The sequence below is a fragment of the Callithrix jacchus genome, chromosome 5 (assembly GCF_049354715.1).
Source record: "Callithrix jacchus isolate 240 chromosome 5, calJac240_pri, whole genome shotgun sequence".
NCBI lineage: Eukaryota > Metazoa > Chordata > Mammalia > Primates > Cebidae > Callithrix > Callithrix jacchus.
In genome coordinates this window covers 120,840,428-120,855,208 of record NC_133506.1, presented here as the reverse complement: position 1 = coordinate 120,855,208, position 14,781 = coordinate 120,840,428, and the positions used below count along the sequence as shown (strand labels likewise).

At 45.0% G+C, this 14,781-nt stretch overlaps 1 protein-coding gene across 32 annotated transcripts in view; it reads right to left on the bottom strand.

The window, feature by feature from the left end:
- The window catches only part of BRCA1 (BRCA1 DNA repair associated), an 85,071-nt gene that overhangs the window by 4,471 nt on the left and 65,819 nt on the right, over positions 1 to 14,781 (bottom strand). For 29 of the 32 annotated variants that reach the window (XM_008996686.5, XM_008996688.6, XM_035301475.3 and 26 more), the window contains 5 exons: positions 10,232 to 10,315; positions 5,042 to 5,096; positions 4,276 to 4,349; positions 3,132 to 3,192; positions 48 to 1,866 (listed from right to left, as the gene is read on the bottom strand). In XM_008996686.5, the coding sequence (XP_008994934.4) occupies positions 1,742 to 1,866; positions 3,132 to 3,192; positions 4,276 to 4,349; positions 5,042 to 5,096; positions 10,232 to 10,315 (399 nt within the window). In that variant the 3' untranslated portion in view covers positions 48 to 1,741. Of the gene's footprint in view, positions 1 to 47; positions 1,867 to 3,131; positions 3,193 to 4,275; positions 4,350 to 5,041; positions 5,097 to 10,231; positions 10,316 to 14,781 lie in introns of those variants that run through there. The other 3 variants (XM_054256349.2, XM_078374366.1, XM_054256350.2) reach the window with 1 other exon arrangement.

Here is a 14,781-nt window from a genome sequence, read left to right as displayed (position 1 = left end):
GAGAAGGTCTGCTGGCCTGTCTCAAGAACAGTCATTCATGGCGGAAGTGTTTGCTACCAAGTTTATTTGCAGTGTAACATTTACAAAACGTATTTTGTACAATCAAGTCTTCACTGCCCTTGCACACTGCGGGGCTAGGGAAGACACAGTCCTTCCAACAGCTATAAGCAGTACTGGATAATGAGTTTCTGAAAAACACTTTTTCTTTCTTCAGCAAGCAAAATTATTTATGAAGCTGTATGGTTCAGCAATAGAGAGCAAAGGGAAAAAAATACCTCAAAGAAAGCAACAGCTCCTTTCCTAGTGGGATCTGTCATTTTATAAACATGAAATATTCATGTCAGAGATCTTATATATATATTTTTTCTTTCTTCCCCCGTATGAGGTACACGCTACAGAGACCTTATATTTTAAGAGGAATGTGTTATATATCAGAGCTACAACAATAAACATTTTATTTATTACTAATGAGGAATTAGAAGACTGTCTTTGGAAACTGGTTCTTGAAAATCTTCAGCTGTTTTAGAACACATTCTTTAGAAATCTAGCAAATATACCTCAGACTTTTAGAAATCTCTTCTATTTAACCCTCAAGTTTCATTTACTTTACTTTTTTTTTTTTTTGAGTCACAGTCTTACTCTGTTGCCCAGGCTGGAGTGCAGTGGCATCAGCTCGGCTCACTGCAACCTCTGCCTCCCGGGCTCAAGTGATTCTTTTGCCTCAGCCTCTCAAGTAGCTGGGATTACAGGTGTCTACAACCACACATGGCTAATTTTTGTATTTTTAATAGAGATGGGGTTTCACCATCTCTGTTGCCCAGGCTGGTTTCAAACTCATGACCTCCAGTGATCGGCCTTCCAAAGTGCTGGGATTATAGGCGTGAGCCACCATGCCCGGCCCTCAAGTTTCATTTTCTTTCTTTTTGTTTTTGAGACGGAGTTTCACTCTTGTTACCCAGGCTGGAGTGCAATGGCGCCATCTCAGCTTACCGAAACCTCCACCTCCTGGGTTCAAGCAATTCTCCTGCCTCAGCCTTCCGAGTAGCTGGGACTACAAGCGCACGCCACCATGCCCAGCTAATTTTTGTATTTTTAGTAGAGACAGGGTTTCACCATGTTGACCAGGATGATCTCGATCTCTTGACCTTGGGATCCACCCACCTCGGCTCCCAAAGTGCTGGGATTATAGGCGTGAGCCATTGTGCCCGGCCTTAAGTTTCATTTTCATATCTAATGCCTGTCTCAGAACTTCCTCCCCAGTGTTCCACTCTAACATTTGAGAACTGCCTAAGGACAATTCTGATTTTAAGTCTCATATTTGATCCCAAGTACTCTCCTTCCATTGAAGGGTGTTACTCCCTGCCTTTGTGAACATAGGGTTTAAGAGAAGCAAACTTAAGGAAACCAGCTATTCTCTCAAGCCACTCTGTGCCTCCAGCCCTAATAGAAAGAATACTGTCGATAAATCAGCATCTTGCTCAATTGGTGGGGTTTAAATGGTCTTAAAATTTTCTCAGGTGAAAAATTACCATAATTTTGTGCTCATGGCAGATTTCAAAGGGAGACTTGAAGCAGAAAATCTTTAAGGGAACCTTGCACAGCCAGAAGCCCTATTCAGGCTGATGTACATAAAATACTGAGTAGCCAGGACAGTGGAAGGACTGAAGAGTGAGAAGCGCTCCCAGGGTCTGGAAAGCTCATTCTTGGGGCCCTGTGGCTCTGTACCTGTGGCTGGCTGTAATCAGTAGTGGCTGTGGGGGATCTGGGGTATCAGGTAGGTGTCCAGCTCCTGGCACTGGTAGAGTGCTACACTGTCCAACACCCACTCTCGAGTCACCACAGGCGCCTCACACATCTGCCCAATTGCTGGGGACAGAGAACACAAGCAAAGATTAGTGTCAATTCACATTCTCCTGGACCAGGCTTTAATCAATCTACTCCAGGGTCCTGGTTGTATGAGTTCTTAGGATTCATGAGGTAGAAACCAATCTTTTTTATTTTTTGAGATGGAGTCTCGCTCTTGTCACTCAGCCTGGAGTGCAATGGTGCAATTTTGGCTGACTGCAACCTCCACCTCCTGGGTTCAAGTGATTCTCCTGTCTCAGCTTCCCAAGTAGCGGGGATTACAGGCACCAGCCACCATGCCCGGCTAATTTTTTTTTTTTTTTGGGTATTTTTAGTAGAGATGGGGTTTTGCCATGTTAGCCAGGCTGGTCTCAAACTCCTGACCTCAGGAGAATCCACTGAACCCAGAAGGCAGAGGTTGCAGTGAGCCAGATTACTCCAGCCTGGGTAACAGTGAGACGCTGAAGCCCAAGGAGTGACTGCTGGTGAAAGCCCCCAGCCTCTGGCAACTGTATTAACATGAACTTCAATCTGTTAAAGGAAAGCCACCAGGAAAACAGCAATGTAATTTAATGATGTGGAAATATATATGTAATATCTTAAGGAAAAAAGCACAACAGTATAATTATCACATTTTATAAAATACACACACACACACACATATATAGGCACATATAGCTGGTAGAATTCTATGGTGATCATCTCTAAGTGGTGGAATTACTGGGATTATTTTATTGTTTTTGTGCAAATTTATACTTTCTTTTTTCTTTCTGAGACACGGTCTCACTCTGTCGCCCAGGCTGGAGTGTACTGGTGTGATCATGGCTCACTGCAGCACTGACCGCTTGGGCTCAAGGGATCCTCCCACCTCAGCTTCCCAAGTAGCTGAAACTTGCACCATCACACCCAGGTAGTTTTTAAATTTTTTGTAGAGATGAAGTCTCCCTATGTTGCTCAGGCTGGTTCTGAACTCCTAGGCTCCTTGGCCCCCACATTGGCCTCCCAAAGTGCTGGGATTATAGGTGTGATCTACCATGCCTGGCCTTGATTTATATTTTCTGTGATGAACATTCATATCCAACCCCCACCCCATGGGAACAGTTCATGTATTACTTTTACAATATAAAACAAACAACAATAAAAATGCCAACAAGACATTTTAGCCGTTAATTAGACAAATATTTAAAATGTGCCAAGAACTGTGCTATTCAAGCACCAGGTAATGAGTGGCAAACCAAACCCATGCAAAAGGACCCATATAACACAGGCACATGCAAGCACCTTACCATGTAAGCCGTTGTCCTCTGTCCAGGCATCTGGCTGCACAACCACAACTGCGTGGATACCCTGCATCCCCAGGAAGGAAACAGCATTGAAGTGTCAGAGCAGGACTATTGGAACTGTCACTTCATCGTTTTTTTTGAGACAGGGTCTTGCTCTGTTGTCCAGGCTGGAGTGCAGTGGTATGATCGTCAGCTCACTGCAACCTCTGCCTCCTGGGCTTAAGTGATCCTTCTACCTCAGCCTCCCAGGTAGCTGGGACTACAGGTGTGCGCCACTGCCCCTGGCTAATTTTATTTTATTTTTTTAGGGACGGGGTTTCACCATGTTGGCCAGGATGGTCTTGATCTCCTGACCTTGTGATCCACCTGCCTCAGCCTCCCAAAGTGCTGGGATTACAGGCGTGAGCCACAGCGCTCAGCAATTTTTTTGTATTTTTGGTAGAGATGGGGTTTCGCCATGTTGCCCAGGCTGGTGTTGAGGTCCTAGGCTCAAGTGATTCTCCCACCTTGGTCTCCGAAAGTGTTGGGATTATAGGTGTGAGGCACTGAGCCCAGTCCATCATTTTTTTCTCTTTTTTTAGATGAAGTCTCACTCTGTCACCCAGGCTGGAGTGCAGTGGTGCAATCTTGGCTCTTCTCATGCCTCTGCCTCCCAAGTAGCTGGGATTACAGGCATGCTCCACCAGACCCAGCTAATTTTTGTATTTTTTTAGTAGAGACAGGGTTTCACCATGTTGGCAAGGTTGGTCTAAAACTCCTGACCTCAAGTGATCCACCTGCCTTGGCCTCCCAAAGTGCTGGGGTTACAGGCATGAGCCACCATGCCCGGCCTCCAGCCCATCATTTCTTGATAATTTGTTGAAACATGGTATGCTGGGGGAGTACAGAGAGTACAGTAGGAGGGGGATATGCAAAAAGAGTTAGAGGGAAAGGGCCTTCCCTCAGTATATTTAGTATGTGCCCCTATGCATCCCTTATAGACTTGAGAACTGCACATATTAAATATACTTCTGGCCCAGGTACGTGGGGAGAGAAGGCTTCTGAGGCTACAGTAGGGGCTTCCATAGGGACTGATAGGTGCCAGTCTTGCTCAATCACAGGAGAGAACATTGTGTCCTCCCTCTCTGACAGGGCACCCAGTACTTACTGTGCCAAGGGTGAATGATGAAAGCTCCTTCACCACAGAAGCCCCACACAGCTGCACCATCCACTCCAGTTGATCTGAACAGGACATTTAGATGTAAAATCACCACAGTAATCTGTGTACTTATCCCAGGCCCTCTGCCCTACACTCTCTGGATGAAGGCTTATAGCAAGACCTCTCAGTGGGAGAGTCTGTCTCTCTGCTCCAAAGGACGACAGTCTTAAAATAGTAGGGGTATGAATTTTAAGTCAATTTGCCACTGACATGCTGCATACCCTCGTTATCAGTCTCCATATGGCCAATTGGTAGATAAGGTTTGATAGTCTCTCAAATAAAATGCTTGAAAGAAAAAAAAAAAAAACGATTGAAGATCTAATTTCCATTAATTTGCTAAATTGCTGGCTAAGATACTGTGAAAAAACACCCACCTTCTTTTGCTCCCTTCCTCCCTGCATCCTAATTCTGTGTTGGTAGTTGATAATCACAGCCACTGAAAATATCATACTTGGTGATAATTACTGTGAATGTCAAGAGATGGGAAGATAATTCATCCAGTCAAAAAAAAAATACACATCATCCTGGTTAGAGACACAGCAGGGAAAGGTTACATGCTGAGCTGGAATCCATATACTCAGGGGAATAGAAATCAGAAGAGACTGTGGAGATTTCACCAATCTGAGGAACCCCCATTGGGGGATCTTGCTTCTAACACTCCACTATGTAAGACAAAGGCTAGTGCTGGAACTCTGCAGTCCTCCCAGGCTCTTACCTGTGGGCATATTGGTAAACGGCCCATAGCAACATATTTCCAGGCCCCTGAAGATCTGGAAGAGGAAGAGAGAGGGACAGGGGAATGGAGAGAAAGAAAATTTAGTTATAAAAGAATTGGCTTTTATTCAAAAAATAGACTTTCAAAAAGGAAGAGCTTTTCTTTTTCTTTTGTTCACCACCTGATGATTTCTGCTGTTACTTCCCAGGGACAAGCAGTCCAATGTCCAGAACACTAAGGGATTTCAGAAGACCTTTTTGAAGTACATATGTAGTTGACCAGCACTCTTCCAGCATTCTTTGTCATTCAAGGACTGAGCATCTCACTTAGTCACCAATCAGGCCCAGGCTCCTCCCTAATGATCTCTGCAGGTGCTTTAATTTGTTAGATGCAAAGGAAAAATAAGGTCCTTCTGTATGTTTAATAAAAGGTTTGGATGGCTAGAAATTCAAAGCTAGTGGCTGAAGTTTGATGTTTATCCAGACTTAGTATCTCAATACTCACCATGACTCCATCAGCAGAGGAGTCCATGTTGATTTTAGATGTACATGCTCCTTGTCTCCTGACTTTCTTCTAGCCCCCCAAACACCTGTTCTTCACACTAATCTGAGAATGGCCATTGCATCTTTAGGCCACCTAAGCAGTTTTTAAACTAGAAGTGAAGCCAGGTTCTGCCTCTCCTAATTGAACTGGTCTGACTGCCTGGCTTCCTGAAGACACAGATCACACCACAGCTCCTTTTTCACTTACAGGTCTTGGCAACACTGTTCAAAAGAACTTTCTGTGATAGTCAAAATGTTCTATATCTGTGCTAATAAGGTAGCCATGAGTCACATACAGTTATTGAGCACTGGAGATGTGGTAAGGGTGAACGAGGAACTAAACTTCACATTTTAATTCTTTTCTTTGACAGGATGAGGTCTCATTCTGTCACTCAGGCTAGAGTACAGTGGCATGACTATAGATTGCTACAGCACTGAACTCCTGGGCCCAAGTAATCCTCCCACCTCAGCCTCCTAAGTACCTGGGACTACAGGTGCATACCACCACGATTGGCTGATTTGTAAAAATTTAAATTTACAGTCCCATGTGGCTGGTGGCAACAGTGTGGGACAGTACAAATTATCATATATACATTGGGATAAGTTCTTAGCAAAGAACTTGGATATCACTTAAAAATAAACCCTGCTGGGTGTGGTGGCCGACATCTGTAATCCCAGCACTTTGGGAGGCCAAGGGAGACAGATGACCTGAGGTCAGAAGTTCTAGACCAGCCTGACCAATATGGAGAAACCCCGTCTCTACTAGAAACACAAAATTAGCCAGGCGTGGTGGCACATGCTTGTAATCCCAGCTACTGGGGAGGCTGAGGCAGAAGAATTGCTTGAACCCAGAAGGCAGAGCTTGGGGTGAGACGATTTCATGCCATTGCCCTCTAGCCTGGGCAACAAAAACAAAACAAAAACAAAAAACAAAACCCCCCCCCAATAAACCCTACATTTGTATCATTTGGAAGGATATGTTTTGGGTAACTCTCAGTCTCTTGACCCTCTTCCTACCTTTCCATTTCAATAAAAAGAAAACTGCCAAGGCCTAAAATCCAGCTGGCCTCAAAGAGACTGCGATAGAGAAAAATCAGGAAGGTAAAAAAAATACACAGATGGCTTCTTAGAAAGTGGCCACCCTCCCCACTGACAGACAGACAGACAGACACACACACACACACACACACACACACACACACACACACACTTTACAGCCAGAGGGAAAAGAAAGGAGAGCAGGACAAATCTGTTTGTTTTAAAGGACAGCATCCACCTGTGCCACTCTACTATCTGTATGAATTCAGGACCTGCATGCTCCTAATGCTAGACATTCTCCCTTGGCAGCTGGCTGGAGCCAAATGGTGACATGGTAAGTACAAAAGAGGCTGGGTGCAGTGACTCAAACCTGTAATCCCAGCATTTTGGTAGGCTGAAGCAGGCGAATCACAAGGTCAAAAGATAGAAACCATCTTGGCCAACAGGGTGAAACCCCGTCTCTACTAAAAATACAAAAATTAGCTGGGCATGAGGACACACGCCTGTAAAACTCAAGAGGCCGAGGCAGGAGAATCACTTGAACCCAGGAGGCGGAGGTTGCAGTAAGCCGAGATCATGCCACTGCACTCCAGCCTCGTGACAAAGTGAGACACTGTCTCAAAAAAAAAAAAAGGGTACAAAAGATTGGGAATGTATCCAGGCTAACACTCAGTGATGAGGATGTCTAGTTATGAGATAAGAAATTTGAAGTTTCACCTCTACATGTATGTTTCTCTTCCAGAGGAAAATACTATGGTGACATTCCGTATCTTCAGAATGTCATTACTTTGATCACATACTTCCCATTATTGCTATTCTGCATGGAGGAAAAACTCCAAAGCACTAGATTTTCTTTTTAAAGAAGGGAAGAATCTGGTGCTAATACTGTATAGCATACAGTGGAGTAAAAACAGAGGACTGGCTCACATGGAACTCCCCTGTGGTAAACGAAAAGCAGTAATAAGGCCAGCAGCTTTTCTTGGCATCTGGAACAATTACTTGATAGGCTCAGAAGATAAGAACAGGCTGACCTCAAGAGTTCAAAACGCCAGGCTTGATTTGTGATCATGCCCAAAGCAGTTTTCCTTAGGAAATTACCTCTACTGGTTCCCTCTTAAGTTTCTATGAAGGGACAGAAAGTGTTTGGTGGAAAGATGTTTCGTTTTGTTTTGAGACAAGGTCTCACAATGTTGCCCAGGCTGGAGTGCAGTAGCTCGATTGTGGCTCATTACAGCCTCGACCTCCCAGACTCAAGCACTCTTCTCACGTTAGCCTCCTGAGTAGCTGGGAACAAAGGAATGTGCCACAACATCCAGCTAATTTTTAAATTTTTTCACAGAGACAAGGTCTCACTATGGTACCCAGTCTAGTCATGAACTCCTGGGCTCAAGGGATCCTCCTGTCCTGGCCTCCCAAAGTGCTGGGATTATAGGCGTGAGCCACTGCACCCAGCTAGGATGTTCTGAAATGCCTGGTAGGGCACACATGAAAAAAGAGGAAAAGCAGACTGGGAACACAGCACCTAGTCAGTGAGCTGAGAAAGTAGCCAGCTCAGGCCTGACAGGTAGGTGTGAAATCCTGCAGAGTTCTCCCTGAGAGGAAGTCATAGTTCTGCCTATGTCATCTGCTACAATATGATCTGGACAAAGTCATTGAATCTTCTTGGGTCTCATTTCCAAAGTTGTTAGAATATTCTATTTTTTTTTTCTTCTGTGAAGCCCTTCAACAACTTTTCAAGAAACTATGGTATTATCATTAAGAGTTTAGACTTGGAGGCTGGGTGCAGTGGCTCATGCACTTTGGGAGCCCAAGGCAAGTGATCACTTGAGACTAGGAGTTCAAGATCAGCCTGGCTGACAGGGCAAAACCCCCTCTCTAATAAAAATATAAAAGTTAAGGCAGGGAGCAGTGGCTCACCCCTGCTATCCTAGCACTTTGGGAGGCTAAGGCAGGCGGATCATCTGAGGTCAGGAATTCGAGACCAGCCTGGCCAACGTGGTGAAACGCTGTCTCTACTAAAATTACCAAAAAATTATCTGGGTGTGGTGGGACACACCTGTAATCCCAGATACTTGGGAGGCTGAGGCATGAGAATTGCTTGAACCCAGGAAGCAGAGGCTGCAATGAGCTGAGATTGTGCCACTGCACTCCAGACTGGGCAACAGAATGAGACAAAAAATTAGCTGGGTGTGGTGGTGCATGCCTGTAATCCTAGCTATAGCAGGCTGAGGCACGAGAATTACTTAAACTTGGGAGGTAGAGGTTGCAATGGGTAGAGATAGTGCCACTGTACTCCAGTATGGGTGACAGAGCAACACTCTGTCTCAAAAAATAAATTAACAAAGAGTTTAGATTTGGAGCTAGACTTCCTGAGTTCAACTTCTAGTTCCATCATTTACTAGCTGTGTGACTTTGGGCAACTTATTCAACCTCTCTGAGCCTCAATTTTCTCATCCAGAATATAGGCATAATTATAGTACATACTTCATAGAGTTGTCGTAAAATTGTTAATTAGTTAAAACATGGCTGAACCTTTAGAGCAGTCCCTGGCATACGGTGATCTATTTTTTTTGAGACCTTCTCTCTGTTATCCAGGCTAGAGTGTAGCGATGCAATCTCGGTTCACTGCAACCCCCACCTCTTGAGCTCAAGAGATCCTCCCAACTCAACCTTCCAAGTAGCTGGAACTACAGGTACATGCCACCAAGCCCTGTTGCCTAGGGTATTGAACTCCTCAGCTCTAACGATCTTCCTACCTCAGCTTCCCAAAGTGCTGGGATTACAGGAATGAGCCACTGTGCAGGCCTAGTGAGCATTATATAAATTTTAGTTTTAGCTATTATGAATCACTTCCTCTTCTTTTGTTTCCACAGAGAGCGCTGTGCATGCCCTGCTCACAGCATTTATCATACTGTTTTAGATAAAGACATCCCGGGCTGGACATGATGGCTCACGCCTGTTAATCTTAGCACTTAGGGAGGCTGAGGTGGGGGATCACCCGAGGTTAGGAGTTCAAGACCAGTCTGGCCAACACAGCGAAACCCTACTAAAAATATAAAAAATTAGCCCAGTGTGGCAGTGCTCTCTACTAAAAATATGAAAAATTAGCCCAATGTGGTAGTGTGTGCCTGTAATCCCAGTTACTCGAGAGGTTGAGGCAGGAGAATTGCTTGAACCTGGGAAGCGGAGTTTTCAGTAAGCTGAGATCATGCCACTGCACTCCAGCTGGGTGACAGAGTGAGACTCCATCTCGGGGGGAAAAAAAAATAGAGAGAAAGATACCCTGATGAAGTGAAAAGAGCAAAGGCTTTAGATTCCCATCGGCTTAAAGTCCCAGCTCTTCTACTTATCAGCTGAGATCTGAACCCCAGATAGGAATCCAAATTACACAGCCTCTCTAAATCTCTTAGTTTTATCATTCATAAAGTAGAGACAATACTTATTTACGTGGTTGGGTCGGAAAAGTGAAAAAATAACCTGTGTGAAAGTACCTAGCAGTGTGTATGTATGTAACAAGCCTTACAAGATGAAGTGAACCATCTCAAGAAAGGGGACTGGAATACAGAGTGGTAGGATCAGATTTTTGTCAACTTGAGGGAGGGAGCTTTACCTTTCTGCCCTGGGATTCTCTTGCTCGTCTTGGACCTTGGTGGTTTCTTCCATTGACCACATCTCCTCTGACTTCAAAATCATGCTGAAAGAAAACAAACACAAACCATCAGGATCAGAGAAAAAGAAGCTTCCTTCAATGGAAGTGGAGCAGACTCGTCATATTCAAGGCATTCAAGCCAGGTGTGGTGGCTCATGACCTGTAATCCCAGCATTTTGTGAGGCTGAGGCAGGTGGATCACTTGAGGTGAGGTGTTTGAGACCAACCTAGCCAACATGGTGAAACTCCATCTCTACTAAAAAAAAAAAATACAAGGCTGGGAGCGGTGGCTCACGCCTGTAATCCTAGCACTTTGGAAGGCTGAGGCAGGTGGATCATTTGAGGTCAGGAGTTCAAGACCAGCCTGGCCAACATGGTGAAAACTTGTCTCTACTAAAATACAAAAAATTAGCTGGGTGTGGTGGTGGGTGTCTGTAATCCCAGCTACTTGGAAGGCTGAGGCAGGAGAATTGCTTGAACGTGGGAGGCGGAGGTGGCCATGAGCCAAGATCTCTCCACTGCACTGCAGCCTGGGTGACAGAGTGAGACTCTGTCTCAAAAAAATAAATTAGGCCAGGTGAAGCACTTTGGGAGGGTGAGGTGGGCAGATCACAACGTCAGGGGTTCAAGACCAGTCTGGCCAACATGGTGAAATCCTGTCTCTACTAAAAATACAAAATTTAGCTGGGCATTGTAGCACATGCCTGTAATCCCATCTACTTGAGAAGCTGAGGCAGGAGGATAGCTTGAGACCAGGAGCTCGAGACCCATCTGGGCAACACAGTGAGACCCCTTCTCTACAAAAGATATATAAAACTTCAACTAGGCACAGTTGTGTGTGCCTGCAGTCCCAATTTCTTGGGAAGCTGAGGCTGGAGGATCACTTGAGCCCAACAGTTGAAGGCTGCAGTGAACTTGATCACACGACCTCACTCCTGACTGGGTAACAAAGTGAGACCCTGCTTAAAAAAAAAAAGGAAAGGAAGAAAGAAAGGAAGAGAGAGAGGGCTGGGTGTGGTGGCTCAATCCTATAATCCCAGCACTTTGGGAGGTGGAGGCAGGCAGATCACCTGAGGTCAGGAGTTTGAGACCAGTCTGCCCAACAGGGTGAAACCCTGACTCTACTGAAAATTATCTAGGCCTGGTGGCGGACGCCTGTAATCTCAGCTACTCGGGAGGCTGAGGCAGGAGAATCACTTGAACCCAAGAGGTGGAGGTTGCAGTAAGCTGAGAAAATGCCCTGGGTGACAAGAGTGAGAAACTCCATCTCAAAAAAAAAAAGAAAAAGAATTTGCTGGGCAGAGATTTGACCAAAAGCAAGTAAAATCATTCTATTTGGTAGACCAGGTGAAATGACCAGGATCTCAGCTGTTGAAATCATTCACTGAAGCATATCTTTGTGTGCAGAAATTAACAATTGGCTTTTCACCTCACTGGGACTTGACGTATTTTAATTTTCAACATTTATCTTCTCTCAAACATTCACTTAGCATTTAGATTAAACTGCTAATACAGCGCTGTTATAAAGATAACAGATAAATTCCCTATCTTCTATATCAATTGTAATATTATCATTTAAAGAAATAAAGGCTTTTCAAATTTCCACCGAGAGATTTACACAGTTAACAGAACCAAAATAATAAAACATACATTTAATATACTGAAGAAAGTTAGAGTTTTTCATAATCACTATTATGAGAGGTCATGGACATGAGAATGAAGAATAATGAGACTGGGGAGAAATTTGAGGAAGAATGCTTAGAAACAATTCTGACCGAAACTCAGATTGTAGGGAAGGCCACATGTGTTGCTAAGAGTTTTGTGAAGAAAAATAAAGTCAAGAGTATAACCACCAGCTATTACTAGGGGAAGAATACCTGATGTTTCCTAGTTACTTGAATGAGGAGTCCAGCGATAAATTTGTCATTTATTTAAAGACTCCCATGTTTATAGTTCTGATTGTATCTGCTTCATACAATGTGTCCAACTGCCTATTTAACCTCTCTATCCAGATGTCTAGTATATATCTCAAAATTCACGCATCTGGCTGGGCACAGTGGCTCACGCCTGTAATCCCAACACTTTGGGAGGCCAAGGTGGGTGGATCACCCAAGGTCAGGAGTTTGAGACCAGCCTGGCTAATATGGTGGGTGCCTGTAATCCCAGCTACTTGAGAGGCTGAGGCAGAACTGCTTGAACCTGGGAGGCAGAGGCTGCAGTGAGCCGAGATTGCACCACTGTACTCCATGCATTCTAGCCTGGGTAACAGAATGAGACTCCATCTCCAAGAAAAAAAAAAGATGAAATAAAAATTCACGCATCTAAAACAGAGTTCCTGATTCCACTCCTGCTTCCTGCCCTTCCCACTCTCCCAAATTCCCTACCATGTCTTCCTTACCTAATTTAATTTAACATTACTAACAAGATCAGGCCAAAACTCAAATGTCACCCCTTCAATTTCTTTTTACCTTATTGTCCAAATTTAATCCATTAGCAAGTCCTATCTTCAAACATATCCCAAACCAACCTGCTTTTTTTAAAACCTCCTCCCTACCACCAATTACCACAAGGATAAAATCTGAATTCCTTACCATGGCTCACACTAAATACTACGTGATTTGGCTGTCATCTATGATCGTCTCCCATTCCTTGTCTAATCTCTGCCCCCATACATAATTTGGCTACACTGGCCTATCTTTTATTATTATTATTTTTTGAGACAGAGTCTTGCTCTGCCACCCAGGCTGGATGGAGTGCAGTAGCACAATCTTGGCTCACTATAATCTACCTCCTGGGTTCAAGTGATTCTCCTGCTTCAGCCACCCAAGTAACAGGGATTACAGGCTCATGCCACCACCCCCAGCTAATTTTTGCTTTTTTTTTTTTGAGACGGAGTCTTACTCTGTTGCCTAGGCTGGAGTGCACTGGCATGATAGTTCTTTGCAACCTCTGCCTCCCAGGTTCAAGCAGTTCTCCTGCCTCAGCCTCCCGAGTAGCTGGGACTACAGACGCCCTCCATGCCTGGCTAATTTTTGTATTTTTAGTAGAGATGGGGTTTCACCATATTGGCCAGGCTGGTCTCAAATTCCTGACTTTGTGATCTGCTTGCCTCGGCCTCCCAGAGTGCTGGGATTACAGGCGTGAGCCACCGCCTGGCCTAATTTTTGCTTTTTTTTTTTTTTGAGACAGAGTCTTGCTCTGTTGCCAGGTGCCAGGCTGGAGTACAGTGGCATGATCTTGGCTCACTGCAACCTCCACCTCCTGGGTTCAAGCAATTCTCCTGACTCAGCCTCCTGAGTAGCTGGGATTACAGACGCATGACACCACACCCGGCTAATTTTGTATTTTTTTTTTTAGTAGAGACGGGGTTTCACCATGTTGGCCAGAATCGTCTCGATCTCTTAACCTAGTGATCTGCCCGCCTCGGCCTCCCAAAGTGCTGAGATTACGGGCGTGAGCCACCGTGCCCGACCAATTTTTGTGGTTTTAAAAAGAGATGGGGTTTTGCTACATTGGCCAGGCTAGTCTTGGGCTCCTGACCTCAGGTGATCCGCCTGCCTCAGCCTCCGAGAGTGCTGAGATTACAGGCATGAGCCACCATGCCTGGCCCTTTTATTATTATTTGAGATGAGAGTCTTGCTCTGTCATCCAGGCTGGAGTGCAGTGCAATCCTGGATCCCTGCAGCCTCCCCCTCCCAGGTTCAAGCAATATTCCTACCTCGGCCTCTGGAGTAGCTGGGATAACAGCCACATGCCACCATGCCTGGCTAGTTTTTTTTTTTTTTTAATACAGTCTTGCTCTGTCACCCAGGCTGGAGTGCAGTGGCATGATCTCAGCTCACTCTAGCCTCCACCTCCTGGGTTCAAGCGATTCTCTTGCCTCAGCCTCCCAAGTAACTGGGACTACAGTCTCGTGCCACCACACCTGGCTAATTTTTTGTATTTTTAGTAGAGTTAGGGTTTTACCGTGTTAGCCAGGATGATCTTGATCTCCTGACCTTGTGATCTGCCAATCTTGGCCTCCCAAAGTGCTGGGATTATAGGCATGAGCCACTGCACCTGGCTTAGTTTTTTATATTTTTGGTAGAGGTGGCAGCATGAGCTACCATGCCTGGCCAACACTGGCCTATCTTTTAAAAATAAATCAAGCTCTGGCCGGGCGTGGCAGTGGTTCATGCCTGTAATCCCAGGAGGCTGAGAGAGGTGGATCACTTGAGGTCAGGAGTTTCAGACCAGGTTGGTCAATAGGGTAAAACCCCACCTCTACCAAAAATATAAAAATCTAGCCGGCATGGTGGCACATGCCTGTAATCCCAGCTAGTCGGGAGACCAAGGCAGGAGAATCGCTTGAACCCAGGAGGCGGAGTTTGCAGTGAGCCAAGATTGTGCCACTGCACTCCAGCTTGGGGTATGCAGTGAGACTCCGTCTCAAAAAAAGAAAAAGCAAAAATAAAAAAACCAAGCTCCTTATTATCACAAGACCTTTATGTTTTGCTATTCCACTGTCTATA